Source organism: Neomonachus schauinslandi, chromosome 14 (assembly GCF_002201575.2).
Source record: "Neomonachus schauinslandi chromosome 14, ASM220157v2, whole genome shotgun sequence".
Taxonomy (NCBI): domain Eukaryota; kingdom Metazoa; phylum Chordata; class Mammalia; order Carnivora; family Phocidae; genus Neomonachus; species Neomonachus schauinslandi.
Window position 1 is genome coordinate 47,946,889 of NC_058416.1, and position 18,482 is coordinate 47,965,370.

An 18,482-nucleotide genomic window follows, 5' to 3' on the forward strand; every position below is an offset into this window, starting at 1 on the left:
TTCCTATTTCTTCAAAGGGGTCTAATTTTGTCCTGAAAAATCTGCCTAGTTTTCTAAGAAACTGATTACCACATTTACCAAAACATTATTAGATGAGATGCTGATGGTAGGACCTGGCATGAATAAGAGACCATTTAGTAAAATGGTGGCATTCTGGGGTCTAGCAGCATTTGTCACAAAAGGAACTAAGACACTAGAGTGAACGATCATGAAAAGATACAATTTTCCTAAAGATAAAAGATATAAAACTCAGTCACGGGGCGCCTGGGTGGCTCAGTTGTTTAAGCGACTGCCTTCGGCTCAGGTCATGATCCTGGAGTCCCGGGATCAAGTCCCACGTCGGGCTCCCTGCTCAGTGGGGAGTCTGCTTCTCCCTCTGACTCTCCCCCTCTCATGCTCTCTCTCAATAAATAAATAAAAATCTTTAAAAAACAAAAAACAAAAAACAAACCTGTCACAAATGTCTCCAGAATTTTCCAACAAAAATGGTCTCATCTGCATTTTGCTGTTGAAGTTGAGAGACTTTATGTATTCATGCCCAGTTTTAAAAGAAACGCATGTAGCTTAATATATTCCTGTGATCAGTGTACAAATTGTCTTGTATATGGCATGTTTTAGCTATCATTTTACCGTGTTTTGGTCAAATGAGGCCAAAAAAACCTCAAGATACAGTGGGGGTATTCAGATGCATGTAAGTTTCTATGGGTGGGTAGACTTCCTTGGATATCTAAGTAAAAATTATATATTTCAAGTACCACCATTCAAAACATTTCTTTTCTCTCTTTTTAAACTGACACAAAGGTTTAAAAGTAATGCGTCAATTTTGATTCCCATATATACTTCAAAACCTGCAAAGTCCAGACAAGTCCATGTTTGATGTCTTTCAAATAGCCTCTTATGCTGGTTTCTCCAAGTGGATCCCCCACTTTAAAAAAAAATTAAGTACCCTTCAGGCATGTCTTTGATGTTATCACACAGTTGTAAGATCTAATTTTATATGGAACTATGTGGAATACATTGACAAAGAACTATGTTTCAAAAAGTCTGCCTTCAGCAAATTTGCCTCGTCTGAACACATTTTAAAATAACATTAATTTTTTTAATAGTGCTCATTCATTTATACCTTTAAGAATCTATAAATGATTTTGAAATTGGAAAAAGTACCCTGATCAATCTAGTATTACAATGTACCAGAAATTATCTTCTCTCATCAGTTCACATATACATCTAAGACCTACCATTCATAAAACACACGGATGTTAGCTAAATATACTAAAAACTGCTGTATTCCTCTTTTTTTAGTGTATACAAACTAACTCTCCTGGGAGTGTGATGAGTATTAGAGCATAGCTATGAGTATACAATTTAAAAGAATTATCCGCCATGTAATATTTGTGAGTTTTATATGTTCTATAATCTGATGAATACGGCATGTTGTTTCTGATTAAAAAGTGCATTATTTATTTTCTTGATTCTTCCTCATGATAAAATAGGGGTCTCCTGAAGACCCTAAAACACTAAGAAACATGAAGAAGTTTCTTAAAATAAAACTGGCCAAACTTTAAATGGGCATATATAAAAATTCTAAAATGATTACGCACAACATGGAAAAGCAAGCACAGTTTAAATAATTAAATAACAAATATAAGCCAGATATAAAACACTATGTACATTGATCACAACAATATAATAAGCTACACACATTTCTTTTAAAACTAGGAAAGAATGAACAAAAAAGCACAGACGTTGTTCTTGTACAACAGTGATTTGTTTTTCCTTTCCCAACTTTCTACAGTATTACCTAAAAACAAATTTTAAAGTAGTAAAGTATTTCAGGATTTGAAAAATATAAAATTTTGATATTTTCATATATTATGGGATTTAAAATACTGATGTTCAAAAAAATATTCCATTTACCAAGCTATAAACTATGCAATTCATTCAGATACCATTTATTAATTTTTTACTATGTGTCAAGCACTTTTACCTACAGGGATGTAAAGATGAGTAAGATAGGGACTCTGCCTAATAAAAATTTAATGATCTTCTTCAAACCAGTTATAAAACAACAGAAAGTAATTATTTGAAGGATAAAGAACTTAACCTTATGTTGAAGATGGCAGAATGCTAATTATCAAAAATGCCAACTCTCTATCTCTTCCTAGGAACTCAAGTATGTCTGGTCCTATTTAAATTATTTCAAAATATTGTATTAGCTTCACTTCCGGGTCATAAAGAATAAGTTTTATAATATGCAGCAGTAACACTCCTAGAATAAACTTGAAGCTGTTCTTATTGGTAAACCTTATAAAGTCACAGTACGATAAACCAAAAAGAGAATATTGCTGCTCTTCAACAGAAATTGGAAGACTTTGTTTATTCCTTCCCAGTTTTAAAAGTAGTGCCTATAGCGGATTACATTGTTGCTATTAGGGTTACCAATATGCGGCTTATTTTTGCTATCATATCATTCCAATTACTACTCACTGAATGAATGGCGGTCTGTATTAAAACTCAGAATTGTTCCTCAATGTCTTACACTAGATTTTTTGGGGAAAACAGTATAGTCAAATGAAGAGCATAATTAATGTAAAATATTCACATTTATCCTTGGACATATGACCATGAGCATAGTTCACTTTAAAATTAGTTCTTTATCACTAACAACAAATCTGAATTCCCAATTTTTCAAATATTTGAAGTGAACTAATCTGCCTTAGTCAACTAAACAGCTCTCAGAAATTGAGAGGAGAAAGGCCAACAATCCTAGAAAATACATGCAATGAAGTATGTAACAGTTCATAAAAAAAGAAATATAAATTACCCTTAAACTTAAGCAAAGATGCTTAATCTCATAAGAGAAACACAAACTAAGTCTGTATTAAAAATTAACTTATATAGTAATCAAATATAACAGAAATGTCTTTTAGATAAAGACTTGAACAACCAACTAACTATAAAGACATTTTAGATAACTGTGGAAATTTGAACTCTATCATCTAATAGGTATTAGATGTTAATAATTTGTTTTGTTAGTGTGATAATGGATTTGTTTGGTTAAAGAAGCCTACTGGAAATACATACTACTTAAGTATTTATAAATTAATTATGTCAGACTCCAAAATAACTGAAAGAGGAATAGAGAAGTACATGGAATACAGGTAAAATAAGACAGGTCATTTATTGATGATAATTCAAGCTAAGTGATGAATATATGAGTTCATTATACAATTTTCTTTCCTTTTGTATACATGTAAGATTTCCTAAACAAAACAGAACAAAAGACTTAAACTTTAAATTAGAAAAGAACATAGGAGAACACAAACACAAAATATTATAAAGGGGTGCCTGGGTGGCTCAGCCAGTTAAGTGTCTGCCTTTGGCTCAGTCATGATCCCAGGGTCCTGGGATCAAGCTCCTCGGTGGACTCCCTGCTCCGCGGGGAGTCTGCTTCTCCCTCTCCTCCCCTCCCTCTCCCTCGTGCTCTAATAAATAAACAAAATCTTCAAAAAAAAAAAGATTATAGGGGCGCCTGGGTGGCTCAGTTGGTTAAGCGACTGCCTTCGGCTCAGGTCATGATCCCGGAGTCCCGGGATCGAGTCCCGCATCAGGCTCCCTGCTCAGCAGGGAGTCTGCTTCGTCCTCTGACCCTATCCCCTCTCATGTGTTCTCTCTCTCTCAAATAAATAAATAAAATCTTTAAAAAAAAAAATTATAAAAGTGGTGACCAGTTTGTGTTGGGGGACTAACTTTTTTTACTTTGTGTTTTGGCGTTTTTAGGAAAAAACTTAAGTTTAAAAAAAAATCAATAGATAAAACAGTAAGTAAATTGATACCTGGATTTCTAAATGAAATTACACCCTAAATGCAGCAGCAATCCAATTGCTGAAAGCAGGCTTTAATGAAACAGAATAATCTATCAAAGAATGAACCCAATAGAGCACTAAGGGATACACGTATAGTAGAGGTACTTGAACTCTAACCTTCCATAATAAAAAAAATTAAAGAGCTTCTAACGTTTACTTCAGCTAGGAATTAAAAAAACTACAATTAGGGCGCCTGGGTGGGTCAGTTGGTTAAGTGTCTGTCTTCGGCTCAGGTCATGATCCCAGGGTCCTGGGATCAAGCCCTGCATCGGGCGCCCTGCTCAGTGGGGAGTCTGCTTCTCCCTCTCCCTCTGCCTGCCACTCCCCCTGCTTGTGCTCTCTCTCTGTCAAATAAATAAATAAAATCTTTAAAAAAATAAATAAATAAAAATTTAAAAAACAACCTACAATTAATACTCTCAGCAAAGTTGCAGGATACAAAATCAATACGCAGAAATCAGTAGTGTTTTTGTAAGCTAACAACAAAAATTAGAAAAGGAAATGAGGGGCTCCTGGCTGGCTCAGTCAGAAGAGCATGTGACTCTTGATGTCAGGGTTGTGAGTTCAAGCCCCAGATTGGGTGTAGAGATTACAAAAAAAAAAAAAAAATTAACAAACTTTAAAAAAAGAAAATGAAGAGAACAATTCCACTTATAGCAGCATCAAAAAGAATAAAATACTTAGAAACAGACTTAACTAAGGACATGAAAGATTTGTACAAAGAAAACTACAAAATATTCCTTAAAGTAATTAGAAGATATAAATAAATAGAAAGACATGGCATGTTCATGGACTGGAAAACTTAATATTGTTAAGATGTCAAAAAGACTACTCAAAAAGATCTATAGATTCAATTCAATCTCTATCAAAATCCCAATGAGTATTTTTGCAGAAACAGAAAAATCTGTCCTAAATCCATATGGAATTTCAAGGGACTCCAAACAGCTGAAACAATCTTGAAAAACAAAACTGGAGATCACATACTTCCTGATTTCAAAACTTACTAAAAGCTACAGTAATCAAAATAGTGTAGTATTGACATAAAGACAGATGTGGAGGCCAATGGAATAGAATAGAGAGCCCAGTATGATCAAATGGTTTTTGACAATGGTGCCAAGCCCATTCAAGGGGGAAACTGTCTTTCTGACAAATGGTGCTGGGAATACTGGATAGCCCACATGTAAAAGAATGAAGTTTGGCCCTTACATCATATACAAAATATAACCGAAAATGGATGAAAGATCTAAACATAAGAGATAGAACTATACAATTCTTAGAAGAAAACAGGGTAAAAGCTAAGTAATATTGGATTTGGCAATGATTTCTTGGATAAGACACCAAAAGTATAGGCAAGAAAAGAAAAAAATAGATAAACTGGATTATATCAAAATTTAAAAGTTCTGGGCATCAAAGGACACACATACAAGCAGAGTGAAAAAGCAACCCACAGAATGGGAGAAAATATTTGCAAATTATATATCTGATAAAGGTTAATATCCAGGGGCACCTGGGTGGCTCAGCTGGTTGGGTGTCCGACTCTTGATTTCGGCTCAGGTCATGATCTCAGGGCCCTAAGATTGAGCCCCGCATCTTGTTCTGCGCTCAATGGGGAGTCTGCTTAAGATTCTTCTCTCTTCCTCTCCCTCTGTCCCTCCCCTGGCGCATTCTCTCTCTTTCAAATAAATAAATACATCTTTAAAAAAAAAGATTAATATTCAAACTATATAAAGAACTTCTACAACTCAATAACAAAAAACAAACCTGATTAAAACATAGGCAAAAGACTTGAATAGACAGACATTTCTCCAATGATACACAAATGGCCAATAAGCACATGAAAAAATGTTCAACATCACTAATCATTGGGTAAATGCAAATCAAAATCACAGCATCACCTTACATCCCCTAGGACAGCTATTCCTATTAAAAAAAAAAGAAAGAGAAAAAACAGAAAATAACAAGTATTGGTGAGAATGTGGAGAAATTGTAATCCTCATGCATTACTGGTGGGAATGTAAAATGCTGCTACGGAAAAGAGTATGGTAGTTTATTTATTTTTATTTTTTTAAAGATTTTATTTTCTTGAGAGACATCGCAAGCAGGGGGGGAAGGGTAGAAGGAGAAGCAGACTACCCGCTGAGCAGGGAGCCCAACACGGGACTCTATCCCAGGACCCTGGGATCACGACCTGAGCCTAAGGCAGATGCTTAACCGACTGAGCCCCCCAAGCACCTGAGTATGGTAATATAAAATTAAAAATATAATTACCATATAATTCAGCAATCCCACTTCTAGGTAGATACCCAAAAGAGTTGAAAGCAGGGTCCTGAAGAGACTACTTGTACACCCATGTTCAGAGCAACATTATACACAATAGCCAAAAGATGGAAGCAATTCAAATGTCCAATAATGGATGGATAAGCAAAATACGGTATATACAATGGAATATTATTTAGTCTTAAAAAAGAAATAATTCTGATGCTATAATATGGATGAACCTTGAAGACATTATGCTAAGCGATATGAGCCAGTCACAAAAAGATAAATACTGTGTGATTCCACTTTTCCAAGGTATTTAGAGTAGTCAAAATCAGAGAGATAGAAACTGGAATAGTGGCTGCCAGGGCTGGAGGCAGATAAATGGGGAGTTATTGTTTAATAGGTATAAAATTTCAGTTTTACAAGATGAAGACCTCTGGAAATGGATGTGGTGATGGTTGCACAACCTTATGAATATATTTAATACCACTGAACTATACACCTGAAAGTGGTTAAGATGAAAAATTATGTATATTTCATGACAATTTTTTTTAAAGTAAGTATTCCCCATTCTCCCCCTTGCCAAAAAGAGATAGAAGGTAAGAATTTTCTAAGATTTCTTAACCATTTTTCTCATGTTTACTTTGGCCATTCTTGTTTCTTTCTAGAAATTAGCCGTTTAAAAAATCATAAAGAGGAAAATAAGAGGAATCAGTACGTGAAACCTGTTACAACTTTTTTATAGTATCTTACTGAATCTACCTGGGATGGTCCACAGCAGGCATTGATAATATAATGGTGCTGCTTCAGAAGAAGAGCGTTCTAATACCTAATACATGATCGCTAGCACATATATTGCTTACTAGGTGCTAGAAACTCGTGCAAATGCTTTACATATATGAAACTATTTAATACAGTATGAAGTAGCTATTAATAGCATCTTTATTTTATTTATTTATTTATTTTTGCTGGTGAGGGTGTTCTGTTATTATTATTATTATTTTCTTCTAGAAGAAGCACCTTGGAGACTTTTTAGTCAGTGCCAGAGCCATGGCCAATAAAAGGCTTGCCACATAACAGGCGCTCAACAAATCTTTCCTGGTGACTCACATTAAACCAGCATGCCTAGTGTGGTGACAAACTCAAACGCCTTAAGCAGCTGGGCAGTAAGTAAATAAGCCAAGTAGCGTCTATGCAGGCATGGAGGCAAACTGCAAAGCACCCACCCCACCTAAAGGAACTCAAATTCAACACTTTCAAACACATTTCACAGCTTGGCCTTGACAGCAACTTTGCAGGCTCTGCAAACTGCTGATTCTGGTTCTCCATCACACCACATGGTTGTCTTGCGCATCATCTATATCACCCTGTGATCTGGTCTTGTCTTTCTGCGGTAAGCATCCTTGCAGGGTTTTCCTCCAAATGCATCAAATATGCTTGTTCCTGAGCCACCTAGACAGGTGGTACTGATGCGTCCAGACACATTGCTCAGGGCACTGACCTAGGCCCAGCTCCCGCGCCCGGGTCTCGCCTCCCTTAATAGCATCTTTATTTTATAGATAAAGAATCTGATGCACTATATAGTTAAATAACTTGCACAAGGTCACCACCTTCGAGTGGTGAGATGGCTTTCAAATGGCATCTTAGATGGCAGTCTCCATCCAGAACTCATAGACTTAGTAAGTAGATCACATGACCTCTTTCTGAACATAGCACTACTCCCAAGCAATAGGAGGCACTCAAGATGAAAATTTTAGACTAAATCCTAAAGACAAAGCATGATATAACAATCTCTTCAGCATGGTAATGTTTTACATGAACAAGAGAAATTCATCTGAGCTTATCTCCCTTTCTAGCATCATCTCCTATCCACCTGCCTAATAAACTCCCACCTCCTGCATCATTCCCTCTGTGAGCTATACCAACCTGTCTACAGTTCCTTGATTAAAATCAAGCTGTTAACTGCCAAACCTTTGCACATGCTGTTCTCTTTACTTAAAACATTGCCTCCCCTCCTCCCACCATTTTCTTTGTCTGGCTATTCAGACTTCATTCAGTTGTAAAGTCTGGTCTGACAGTAAATCTCACATGCACCCCTGTTCTTCCTGTATGTTCCCAGATAACATATAGGAAGTACACATTTGTACGCTACAAAATCTCTCCCAACTATTAACTATATATGATTCATTCTTATTCACAAGTTATGGCATATGGTAAGTGCATCCCTTGAGTAAGTGTCTCCCGAGTACACTGGGGCATGCAAGAATACTTCTGGGGTTCATGTTTCAGAACCCATTAATTAAAGATGAGTCCATTATGATGAGGTTCTGCCAGAAACTACATTTACCACTGGAAAGTTCCAATACAGACCCACATACTATACTTTAGATTTAGGTGGATCATGTTTTAATGGCACCCCAGTGTAATGTGAAAGCCGTAAAGCACTGTAGTATTAAACCTATAGTTGTAGCAAGAAACAAATGTAATGATAAGCATTTCCCACGCATGGGGAAAATATACTATGTTAAAGTCACAGAATTAGATAGATATTAATATCAAACCTTCAGTTTACCTTTAACAGAAAATTCTTTTATATGGAGTACATTTTAACACAATCACAAATAATATTTATATACTCATTCCAACCATAATAGCTGAATCCTCTGTACACTCATTGCACTTCATATAAACAGTTTGGCTCTTATTTCATTATACTGTAATTATCTGTTTATATGACTCTATCTCTATTAGACTTCAGGCTCTTTGAAGGCAAACTGCCATTCACTTTTATGTCTCAGTGCTTGGTAGCGAAGATTCCCAAAGCTTGAAGAATAACTTAAGTAGTATTTTAAAGTCTATAAAGAATTCTGCAAATAATTTTCCAGAAAAAAATTAAATTTAGAGGTTATATAACTTGGCTGAGATCATAGAGCAAGTAGATAAATGAATTCAGAATTCAAATCCAGGTCTTCAATCAACAATTTCTATGCCCCTTCCACCACACCACACATATTACCATAAGTAAGTAACTACAAATTGTGCAAGTACTACATCCTGTATTAGTTGTCTGTAGTTATAAAGCAACAATTCTATCATAACTCACAAAAAATTACAATAATAAAGGTCCTTTAAAAATGAGATCTCTGAACTGTCACACAAAGTTAGTAATCACTACTAGTCTCAACAGAATACTGCTATAAGTATTTTAAAAAAAGATTTTACCTTGTACTTCTTTATCATGATACTCCTTTAGTTTTGTCCAAATTTCCTTAAAGTCATTAGATATATCTACAGAACTAGGGCTTCCACAATTGCTTCCAGAGATGTTCATCTTGCTTAATATGCTCCACACTTCTTTTTGCCTAATGTTTCCTGACCTATTTCTGTTACATTATATAGGTATGAAGTTGTCTTTGACAGTTGAAATACCTGAAACGATAGATTACAACATAAATGAATTTTGCATTTATATGTATATAATTTGATGTCAGGATACCTTCAAGCCTAGCCAGCTCTTCTCAAGTTTTCCTTATTTACCTACAATCAATCACTTTGAGAATTTGGGGGATGGGAAGTGAAAATGATTATGGTGAGAACCCTGATTTCAGTTATTTGGTCCTTAGTTAAGCTAAATTTTCAGGCAAACTTTCTCTTATTCCTCCTAGAAAGAACTTAAGTTGAGATGATTCTGCTATGGAGGTTTGCAGTCATTCACGCTCAGTATTGATTGATTCACCATTCTAAATTAATTTATTCCTTTGTTAAAATTTTGACATGGAGTGCAACAAAAACTGGAAAACGTTCTGAAATACTCTTGACTTAAACAGTATTCACATATACACACATCTACATATTCATAGAAGCACAAATCTTATAAAAGAGCAAGAAAGATGATTGTGATTAATACACCTGAAGATCTGAATACCTTTCTCATAACAAGAGAAATAAGTGAGCAAGGCATAGGCACAATAAAGATCTATGAATACAGAAACATCTAGTAATAAGGCAAAAAGGGTAAGGCTATTTTGTGCTCCTCTCAGAGTAGCAGTGAAATGATTTATTACTTGTGTAGCCCCAAAGGAAGCAACAGGATACTAAGAAGTTCAAGTGGATTCACAAATATTTTAATGTGTCCTTAAGCTGAAACCATTAACTAGCTACTACTAAGTCAAACGATTAACAAGTCTACTCTATCTTACATATGGCTCTTTAGCCAATGCCTTACCATTGCTAATGTGTCCAAACTGATTTAAGTGTCTCTTACAAACCATTTCTCAAGGTCTCTGATGATGAGGCTAAAACAAGCAATGACATTTTTTTTTTTTAAAGTAGGCTCCATGCCTAAGGTGGGGCTTGAACTCACGACTCTGAGATCAAGACTCCTATGCTCAACCGACTAAGCCACTCAGGCGCCCCAGCAATGACATTTCTAAAGGAGCAAGATTATGACTGAAGCCACTTTGAAAAGCACTACAGAAATATTGTAAAAACACAATTTTATTAAGCTTTTTAAAAACTGTGATTTAGGTTTTTTTGAGACAGTGAAAACTGAACATGTCCTGGATTTAAGATAATGTTAGGGAATTATTTTTAATTGTCTTGGGTATGATAATGTGCTCATGTTAAAAAAAGGAAGTCCTCAGCTGTTAAAAAAAATATATACGGATATATTTACAGGTAAACTCACCTGTTTTGCATTTGCTTTCAAATACTCCAGCTAAAACAAACAAAAAATGTTGGGTAAGGAGATGAAATAAGAAGGGCTGCTTTGACAATTACTGAAAGTGAGTAATGGATGGGTTTGTGACAGAGTTCATAATTCTAGTCTCTCTCGTGTACATTTATTATTTCCATTATAAAGTTTTTAAAAGAGGGATTGGGTGCATGAATTAATACAGCTTTACTTCCAAAGAGGCCTGAATTCTACTATTTCTTAACCCTAAAAGATAATAGGCCTATTGTCAACAGAAGCCACCATTTGTTGTTTACTATATAACAGATACCATGCTGTTTTATAGTCATTTTTTAAAACTTAATCTTGAGAACTCTATAGAACAGCTACTGTTATTAATTTCATTTTAGAGTTGGAGAAACAGGTTTAAGAGATTAAGTGGTTCGCCCAAGGTCATACAATTAGGTCCCACACTATGTCTCCAGGGCAGGGATGAGGAGGGGAGGGGAGGGCCTCTAGTGATGCTAATTAACTACAAAATACTTTAGCCCAAGAAAAATAATTATTTCTATTAAGTAATAGTTTAAAAGTTTTAATTACTTTAATGAATAACTTAAAATTGCATAGTATGAAATTGCTTAAAACCAATAGTGTAAAACATTTTTAAATATATCTTCAGAGGTAGTATAAAAAAAAAAGGCTTTTTCCCCACTTAAAAACAGTTTACCAACACAAAACTAAACTTGCAAATTCTGGCTCACAAAACCCTCTCCAACCTATCCTGCACTCCTAGCACCTTTGTCAGAATCTCTCTTGGCTTGAACCGTTATCGATGCACGATGATGTGCCTTAATTTTGCAGAAATGTGCACCTTGTGTCGCAAGGCGCATCCCGGGTTCAAAGGTCTGTAACAATTTAATACATTTCTGTGCGTCCTGTAGCAGTGTAAACCACCACACTGAAAGTGCTCAGTAAAATAGTTCTTTCCTGTCGCACCCACCACACATATTCTCACACAGATAAGGCAAGAGCCGCGCCTGGAGTCACACAGATGCCCGAGATAAACGAACTGGGACTCGGGCTGGTCTTACGAGCAAAGCAGAGGTCCACAGGCTCCCATCCCAGGACCCGTTGCCACCAGCCTCTCCCGCGCGCCGCTGTCACCCAAACGTTCCAAAAGCCTGCCCCGCGACTGGCGCGGGAAGCTCGCACCGCGCCCCCCGGCGCATGCGCGGGGCGGGCTCGGCGGCGGTAGGCGAGTCCTCAGCCCGCGCGGGAGACCACAGAGCCACAGGGAGCGCAAGCTCGTCCTCCCTCCGACTCACCTCCAGCCGAGTTTAGCCGGGCCCCAGCCTGCTCCCTCAGGCAGCCCCAGAAGCCGCACGGCTACCACAACTCCCGGGCCAAACGCGTATGTTCGGCCGGCAGCTCCAGACCGGAAGTAGCCGCTATGACCCACCGCTCCGGATTGAGGAAAGGAGCTTCCTCTTTACTCACGGCTTCCAAGATTGCCTCAAAGATTCTCGAAAGCCCCAGCACGGAAGCAGGCACGGCTCCGGGGCTGTGAAGAGGCAGCTGCTCGCCTTTCTTCCCCTCACTAATCTGCCTAACTCCCTCCGGGAAAGCCGGCCCCTCAGGGCGGCCCGCGCTTTCTGGGGGGTGGGGGAGGGCCCGAGGGCGGCCGGCCGGGCTGGGAGGCGCCCGGACCCGCCCCCTTCGAGCCCGCTCGACGTCACGCTGGAGTTCCCGCCACGTCACGCCCCTCCTCCCGCCGCGGAGCGAGGCGCTGCCCCGCAAGCCTCTCGAGGAAGAGCGGGGAGGCTCGTGTGTCCTCACGCTAGGGGCTGTGATGGGAGAGTGGAACGCCAGCCGCTGCGCGGTCGGGAGCGGCTCCAGGAGCTGGCGGCCGCCACAGCATTTTTGTTGAGATGCCCTGGAGAAAGCGCAAGCTTTTCTGTCTGGGGAACCTCAAGCCCTTGGTGTGTCTGACTTTAGCACATTTTAGGAAAGCATGTATGAGTGGCCAGTACCACATGGAAAGTTAAAACACTGATGAGGGAACGGACACGGATCAGTCTAACATAGTTTCTGCCTGGTAGCTATTACCTGCAGTTTAGTGATGTGACCGGACAGCACTGGGTGGTGAGGCCATGTAGCAAAACGATGTGTATTTTGCTGAGGTTAAATGGAAAGTTCCTGAGGACCCTGAAATGAGACGGAATCAGAATGACCAGCATTATTTGTTGGAACAACAAGCTTTAAATTAGGTAATTTAATGTTTTAAAAAATAAACACTTCCTGTGGCTGTTTGTAAAGTTCAGAAAGTTAGTATGTTTTCTTACTTATTTGGTTTCTAAAAGAAGCGTTTTAGCACTAGCAATTCTACAAGTGAAGTTGAAAATAAGCAGAAGAGGCTAGAATCACAGTATCTTTTAATCCAGTTCAATACTTTTCTGTAATATTTATACGATCTGGGAGGAAGACAGGATAGTATTATGAACTTTTAAAAGTTAAGTAGTATTTAGGAAATCATAAATATAAACTGTAAAGAATTTTTCCACTCAGTTCTGATGTTAAGGGATGAATATCAGAGCTTACTCCTTGAAATTGCACTCAACAGGATGTTTCTGTACCATTCTAGCAATGTTATAGGAACTTTGGTTTCTTCAGGGAAGAGGGTTGCTGAATCTTCATTATTATAGTAACTATCATTTGCTTCCCAATTTTACTACTTCATTCATAATACTGTTAAAGAAAATGGGTGAAAAATTGCCATTTCTAATATAACAGGCATAATTGCTTGTATAAATGTTTAAAATGGAAAGTTTTGTTATAAATGGAAAGAACTTGTAATCAGTTTGTCATTTAACAGTACATTGAAATAACAGTGTATTTGTGGTCCAAAGAAAAACTGAGAACAAAATGACCTAACCTGTTCCTCTAGCTTCTAAGGCTCCACTGTCCAATACTTATACAAGCCAGAATCCAAAGAATCAGCCTTGACACCTTTTTCCCCTTTAATCCCCATATCCAATCTATCACCAAGTCCTTTCAATTTTACTTGCCAAATAGATCCCAAATTAATCCTCTTCTTTCCTTCACCACCACGATATTACAAAATACCACTTTCTCTTACCTAGTCTGCTAGTCTATTTTCCATATCCACCCAACCAACAAACCACCTAAACCTTTCTCTTCACTGGTGTTCAGAAAAAAATTTGAGTATCCTCAATTCATGCATATATCTAAAATTTAAATTGTATACATGTTAAAAAAAAAAAATAGGGGCACCTGGCTAGCTCAGTCAGTACAGTTAAGTGATTCTTGGTCTTGAGGTGAGTTCAAGCTCCATGTTGGGCGTAGAGCTTACTTAAAAAAAAAAAGATAAATTGTGTACATGTATTGTTGAAAAATGGTATATAGTCTAATGGTTAAGTCAGGCTCTGGAGACAGACTTCCTGGTTTTGAATCCTGCTCTAATACTTCCTTACCAAGTGACCTTGTACTGATTTTTTAACCTCTTTTTCTTACCTGTAAAAGGAGGTTAATAGTACCAACCATCCAGGGTTATGAAGAATATAAGTTAGTGCATGTAAACTGCATAGTACACTGTTTAGATACACAGTATGTGCTCAGAAAAAAGCTAGCCCTTATTAGTACTTCTGAGTTCTGAGCTAACTCACAATTTATAAAGACATTTTTTAAAAGGATGAGAAAAAATGGAAATCTAATATTTTTTCCTCCTCCCATCTTAAATTTTACCCACTTTGAGACCACTTCTTTACACTATAGCTACTGTGATCTTTCTGAAAAATAAATCTGATCAGAGCTGCTTACATCCTTCAGTGGCTTATTGTTACTCTGAAGATAGCTCCTTTGAACTGCCTTTACTGCGTCTCCAGGCCTCGCTGACCTTTTAGTGTCCCCTAGGTCTTTACATGCCTTTGCTTCTGTTTGGAATTATGAACCAAACCTACCCCTGCCCTTTGCCTAGCTATTTACTAATCTTTTTATCTTGTTTCAATAGTCTTTTCTATTAGCTCCTCTTATAGCACTATGTACTTTCCCATCTTGTACTTAGTAGTTTTAATTATTTAATTAATTCTCTCTATCCACTAGACTAAGTTTCTTGAGGTCAAAACCATGTCTTGTTTACCTTTTTTTTTGTTGTTTATTTTTTTTGTTGTCATTCACCTTTTTATCTCCAGAAACTAACTCAGTGCCTGCCATAAAGTCAGTACTGTGTGGATCAACAAATAAATTGAGCATCCATTATGGGACTACTATTTTTTATGTAAGTGAAGAAAATCTTTGAATCCATGTAAAATTCTTAGATTCGCCACGTGAGATTTTATGATGGTCACTTTAGCAGTGGAAATGGTGGGCATACTTACAGATGTTCTCTCCCAGTGGGAGCTTTAGGCCCCACATGGTAGAATAAATTATGAGGTCCCAAAGATACGTGAGAAAACTTTATGGCTTTGAACAATGCTTCCCAAACTTTTTCAATACTTAGAAAATGAATATTTGTATTACATATTGTAATAAAAAGGTAAGGCTTCTTCCATCTAGAGACAGCAGAAGTTGAAACTCCACAACCCCCCCCCCCCATCAGCAATGCCCCCTTGAGGGCTGGAATTTTTTTTTTTTTAAAGATCTTATTCATTTATTTGACAGAGACACAGCAAGAGAGGGAACACAAGCAAGGGGAGTGGGAGAGGGAGAAGCAGGCTTCCCGCGGAGCAGGGAGCCCGATGCGGGGCTGGATCCCAGGCCCCTGAGATCATGACCTGAGCCGAAGGCAGACACTTAACGACTGAGCCACCCAGATGCCCCTTGAGGGCTGGAATTTTAATGTCTTAGCATACCTGTAACTCACTGGAGGCCCCTGGTTAGGGTGCTCGACTTAAAAATTGTGTGCTGAAATAATTAAAATGGTAAATTTTATATTATGTACATTTGTACATTTAACCACAATAAGAAAAATTGTGTGGTAGCAGTAAAAATTCTAGGATTCTTAGAACTGTAGAATTTTGGAATTTTAAAATTGTCTAACTCAACTAATTTTAAAACGGAAGCCTTTTGTTGATTCTACAATCTGCTTAACTCCTACATTTGGGTAGCTGAGGGTTGCCGAGGGAAAAATCACATAGCAGGTTAGACTGATACCACTAAAATTACATGGTTTCAAACCTCCTGTAAGGCATCAATTAATTCTTAAAATAGCCTTTGTTCAGCTGCTTTTGTTTTCTTTGCTGTCTTCCAGACCTTCACTGTTTTCCTCAAGCTTCTGTACGGTATTTTCACTCTCAGCAGATACCCTAGCTCCAGGTTAAACAGGACAATTGGGGTCAACAGGTGTGATCTCCCTGCACTTGCCTTTTCCTTTCTTAACCTGTGAATTGGGCAATACCTAATTACAAAATTACAGAAATGTAACTCGAATCCAGTTGCTTCTCCCCACCTCTTCTGCAGCCGCCCTGGGTCAAGCCACCAGCATCTTGAACCTCTTTTGCAGCAATAGCCTCTTTTTTTTTTTTTTTAAGTCAACTATCTTTCTACTTACACTGTTTACCCCTTACTGTGTATTCTCCAACAGCAGTCAGAGTAGTCCTTTAAAACTAAAGTCAGAGGTGCCTGGGTGGCTCAGTTGGTTGTGTGTCTGCTTTCGGCTCAGGTCATGATCTGAGCATCCCTTATGGGATTACTATTTTTTATGTAAGTGAAGAAAATCTTTGAATCCATTTAAAATTCTTAAATTCTCCATGTGAGATTTTATGATAGTCACTTTAGCAGTGGAAATGGGGGGCATACTTACAGATATTCTCTCCCAATGGGAGCTGTAGGCCCCACATGGTAGAATAAATTATGAGGTCCCAAAGATATGTGAGAAAACTTTATGGCTTTGAACAATGCCATTGGGGTTGGAGTTCTGGGATTGAGCTGTGTGGGGCTCCCTGCTCAGTGGGGAGTCTGCTTCTCCCTCTGACCCTCCCCCCGGTCTTGTACGTGCTCTCTCTCTCATTCTTAAATAAATAAAATCTTAAAAACAAAAAACAAAAAACGAACTCAGAACAAGATGCTGCCCTGCTAAAAACATTCCAGGATCTTCCCATCACCTTAGAATAAAATCAAACCCTTTTCCATGGAGTCAGGACGAGTGAATCACTATATTATATTGGTGTTATCTCCTGAATAATAGTTTTGAATTAGTGCTTTCCTTTCAATTCCCTTATGCCCTTGTTTAGGCCCTGATATTTCTTACATAGACTATAGCCTCTTTCCTTCCAGTCTTCCTTGCCTTAATGAAGTCTTCACACAGTTGCCAGAAATCTACACCATTATTTCTGATCCTGGCATTTCCTTGCTTAAAACCCTTCAGTGGCTCTCCATTCCTAAATGTAATCAGTATAAAAAATCATTCATGAGTACAGCACAACTCAATTTGGATTAGCTGCGTTTCAAGTGCTCAAAGCCACATGTGACTAGTGATTACTATATTGGGCAGCACAGGCCTAGCATAGCATATGTAATGAACAAATGAATGTCGAATGAACAAATGAGGTTACATGGTTTACCTGAAGAACCAGGATGGAGCTAGGACTAGGACACAGATAACTGATTCCTAGACTGAGGCTATTTCTGCTGTTTGTGCTGGGCATTTCTCATCTCTTTCCCACTCCCCACATCATCCCATTCCTCTCCTCCCACCCAGCATTAAGGGCCTGTATTCCCAGGCAAAAAATTTAAAAGTGATTAAACCCATTATGATTATTTACATAATACTGTCCAGTAATATGAACACACAATACTAGTAAACTGGGGTGAACTGTCTACAGTCAGAACTATTTTAAGAACAAGACAAAAGGCTGTTTGAGAGAGAAGAGGGAAAAGAAGTTTTGAGACAAAAGAAAATTATGTTAACTGTCAGCATTTGTGTCAAGTTGAACACTTGATTTAGTTTTTTAAGTTGTTTACACTAATTACTAAGTGTTGTTTGGGGGTAAGAGTATATATCAGTTGATGATCTTGCCCCAAGTGCCAAAATGTTTTGTTTATCATTTGAATTGATGGTGGCAAGATTCCAGTTAGGTTGAGCAGTTTTATAATTGTTTTAAGAAATGTATTTAGCATTCTACAAAGGATGTCAGTATTACAGTTTTTATTTTAGCAGTCTTAAATGGTCATTAAAGTAGTTATAACAAACATTAAAGATTATACATTGCTTTCCATTTAGAAAAATTAGCCTTATGTAGTCTGGCCAACTTCCAACTTAGATATAAGAAGCTTTATTTTGATTTTTACTATGGCTACATATACCTTCTTCATTTCTCTTTATAAACTATTAATTTTTTTGTTTGTGTTTTTAAATATCATTCACTTAGCTACTTCACATCAGTAAAGGGCAAAGTTTTATTAGATATATAATTTGTCCAATTTAGGAACTATCTCTTTACACTTGATAAAGATTTCTATACACTACACAATATGCTCTATACTTGGTTAGTTGCCTAGGTTTAAATTGATGGCAGGCTGATCAAGAATGCTAATGATCTGTTACTACAAAATGATTTATTATGAATGGAAAGGGGCTTCTTTTCTTCCAGGTCAACCATTTTAGATTATAGTGGCTATTTGGCAATATTTCATACCTATGCATATAGGTCTATGAAGCCCAGGAATTT

The 18,482-nt window shown here is 37.6% G+C and overlaps 1 protein-coding gene across 3 annotated transcripts in view; it reads right to left on the bottom strand.

The window, feature by feature from the left end:
- RBBP8 (RB binding protein 8, endonuclease) overlaps positions 1-12,204 on the bottom strand; it is an 88,467-nt gene extending 76,263 nt beyond the window's left edge. The window contains exons 1-3 of one of the 3 annotated variants that reach the window (XM_021686051.2): positions 12,123-12,204; positions 10,813-10,842; positions 9,348-9,554 (exon numbers count right to left, since the gene is read on the bottom strand). In XM_021686051.2, coding sequence (XP_021541726.1) covers positions 9,348-9,456 — 109 coding nt within the window. In that variant the 5' untranslated portion in view covers positions 9,457-9,554; positions 10,813-10,842; positions 12,123-12,204. Of the gene's footprint in view, positions 1-9,347; positions 9,555-10,812; positions 10,843-12,122 lie in introns of those variants that run through there. The other 2 variants (XM_044921282.1, XM_021686052.1) reach the window with 2 other exon arrangements.
- Between the last annotated feature and the right edge of the window lie 6,278 nt (positions 12,205-18,482).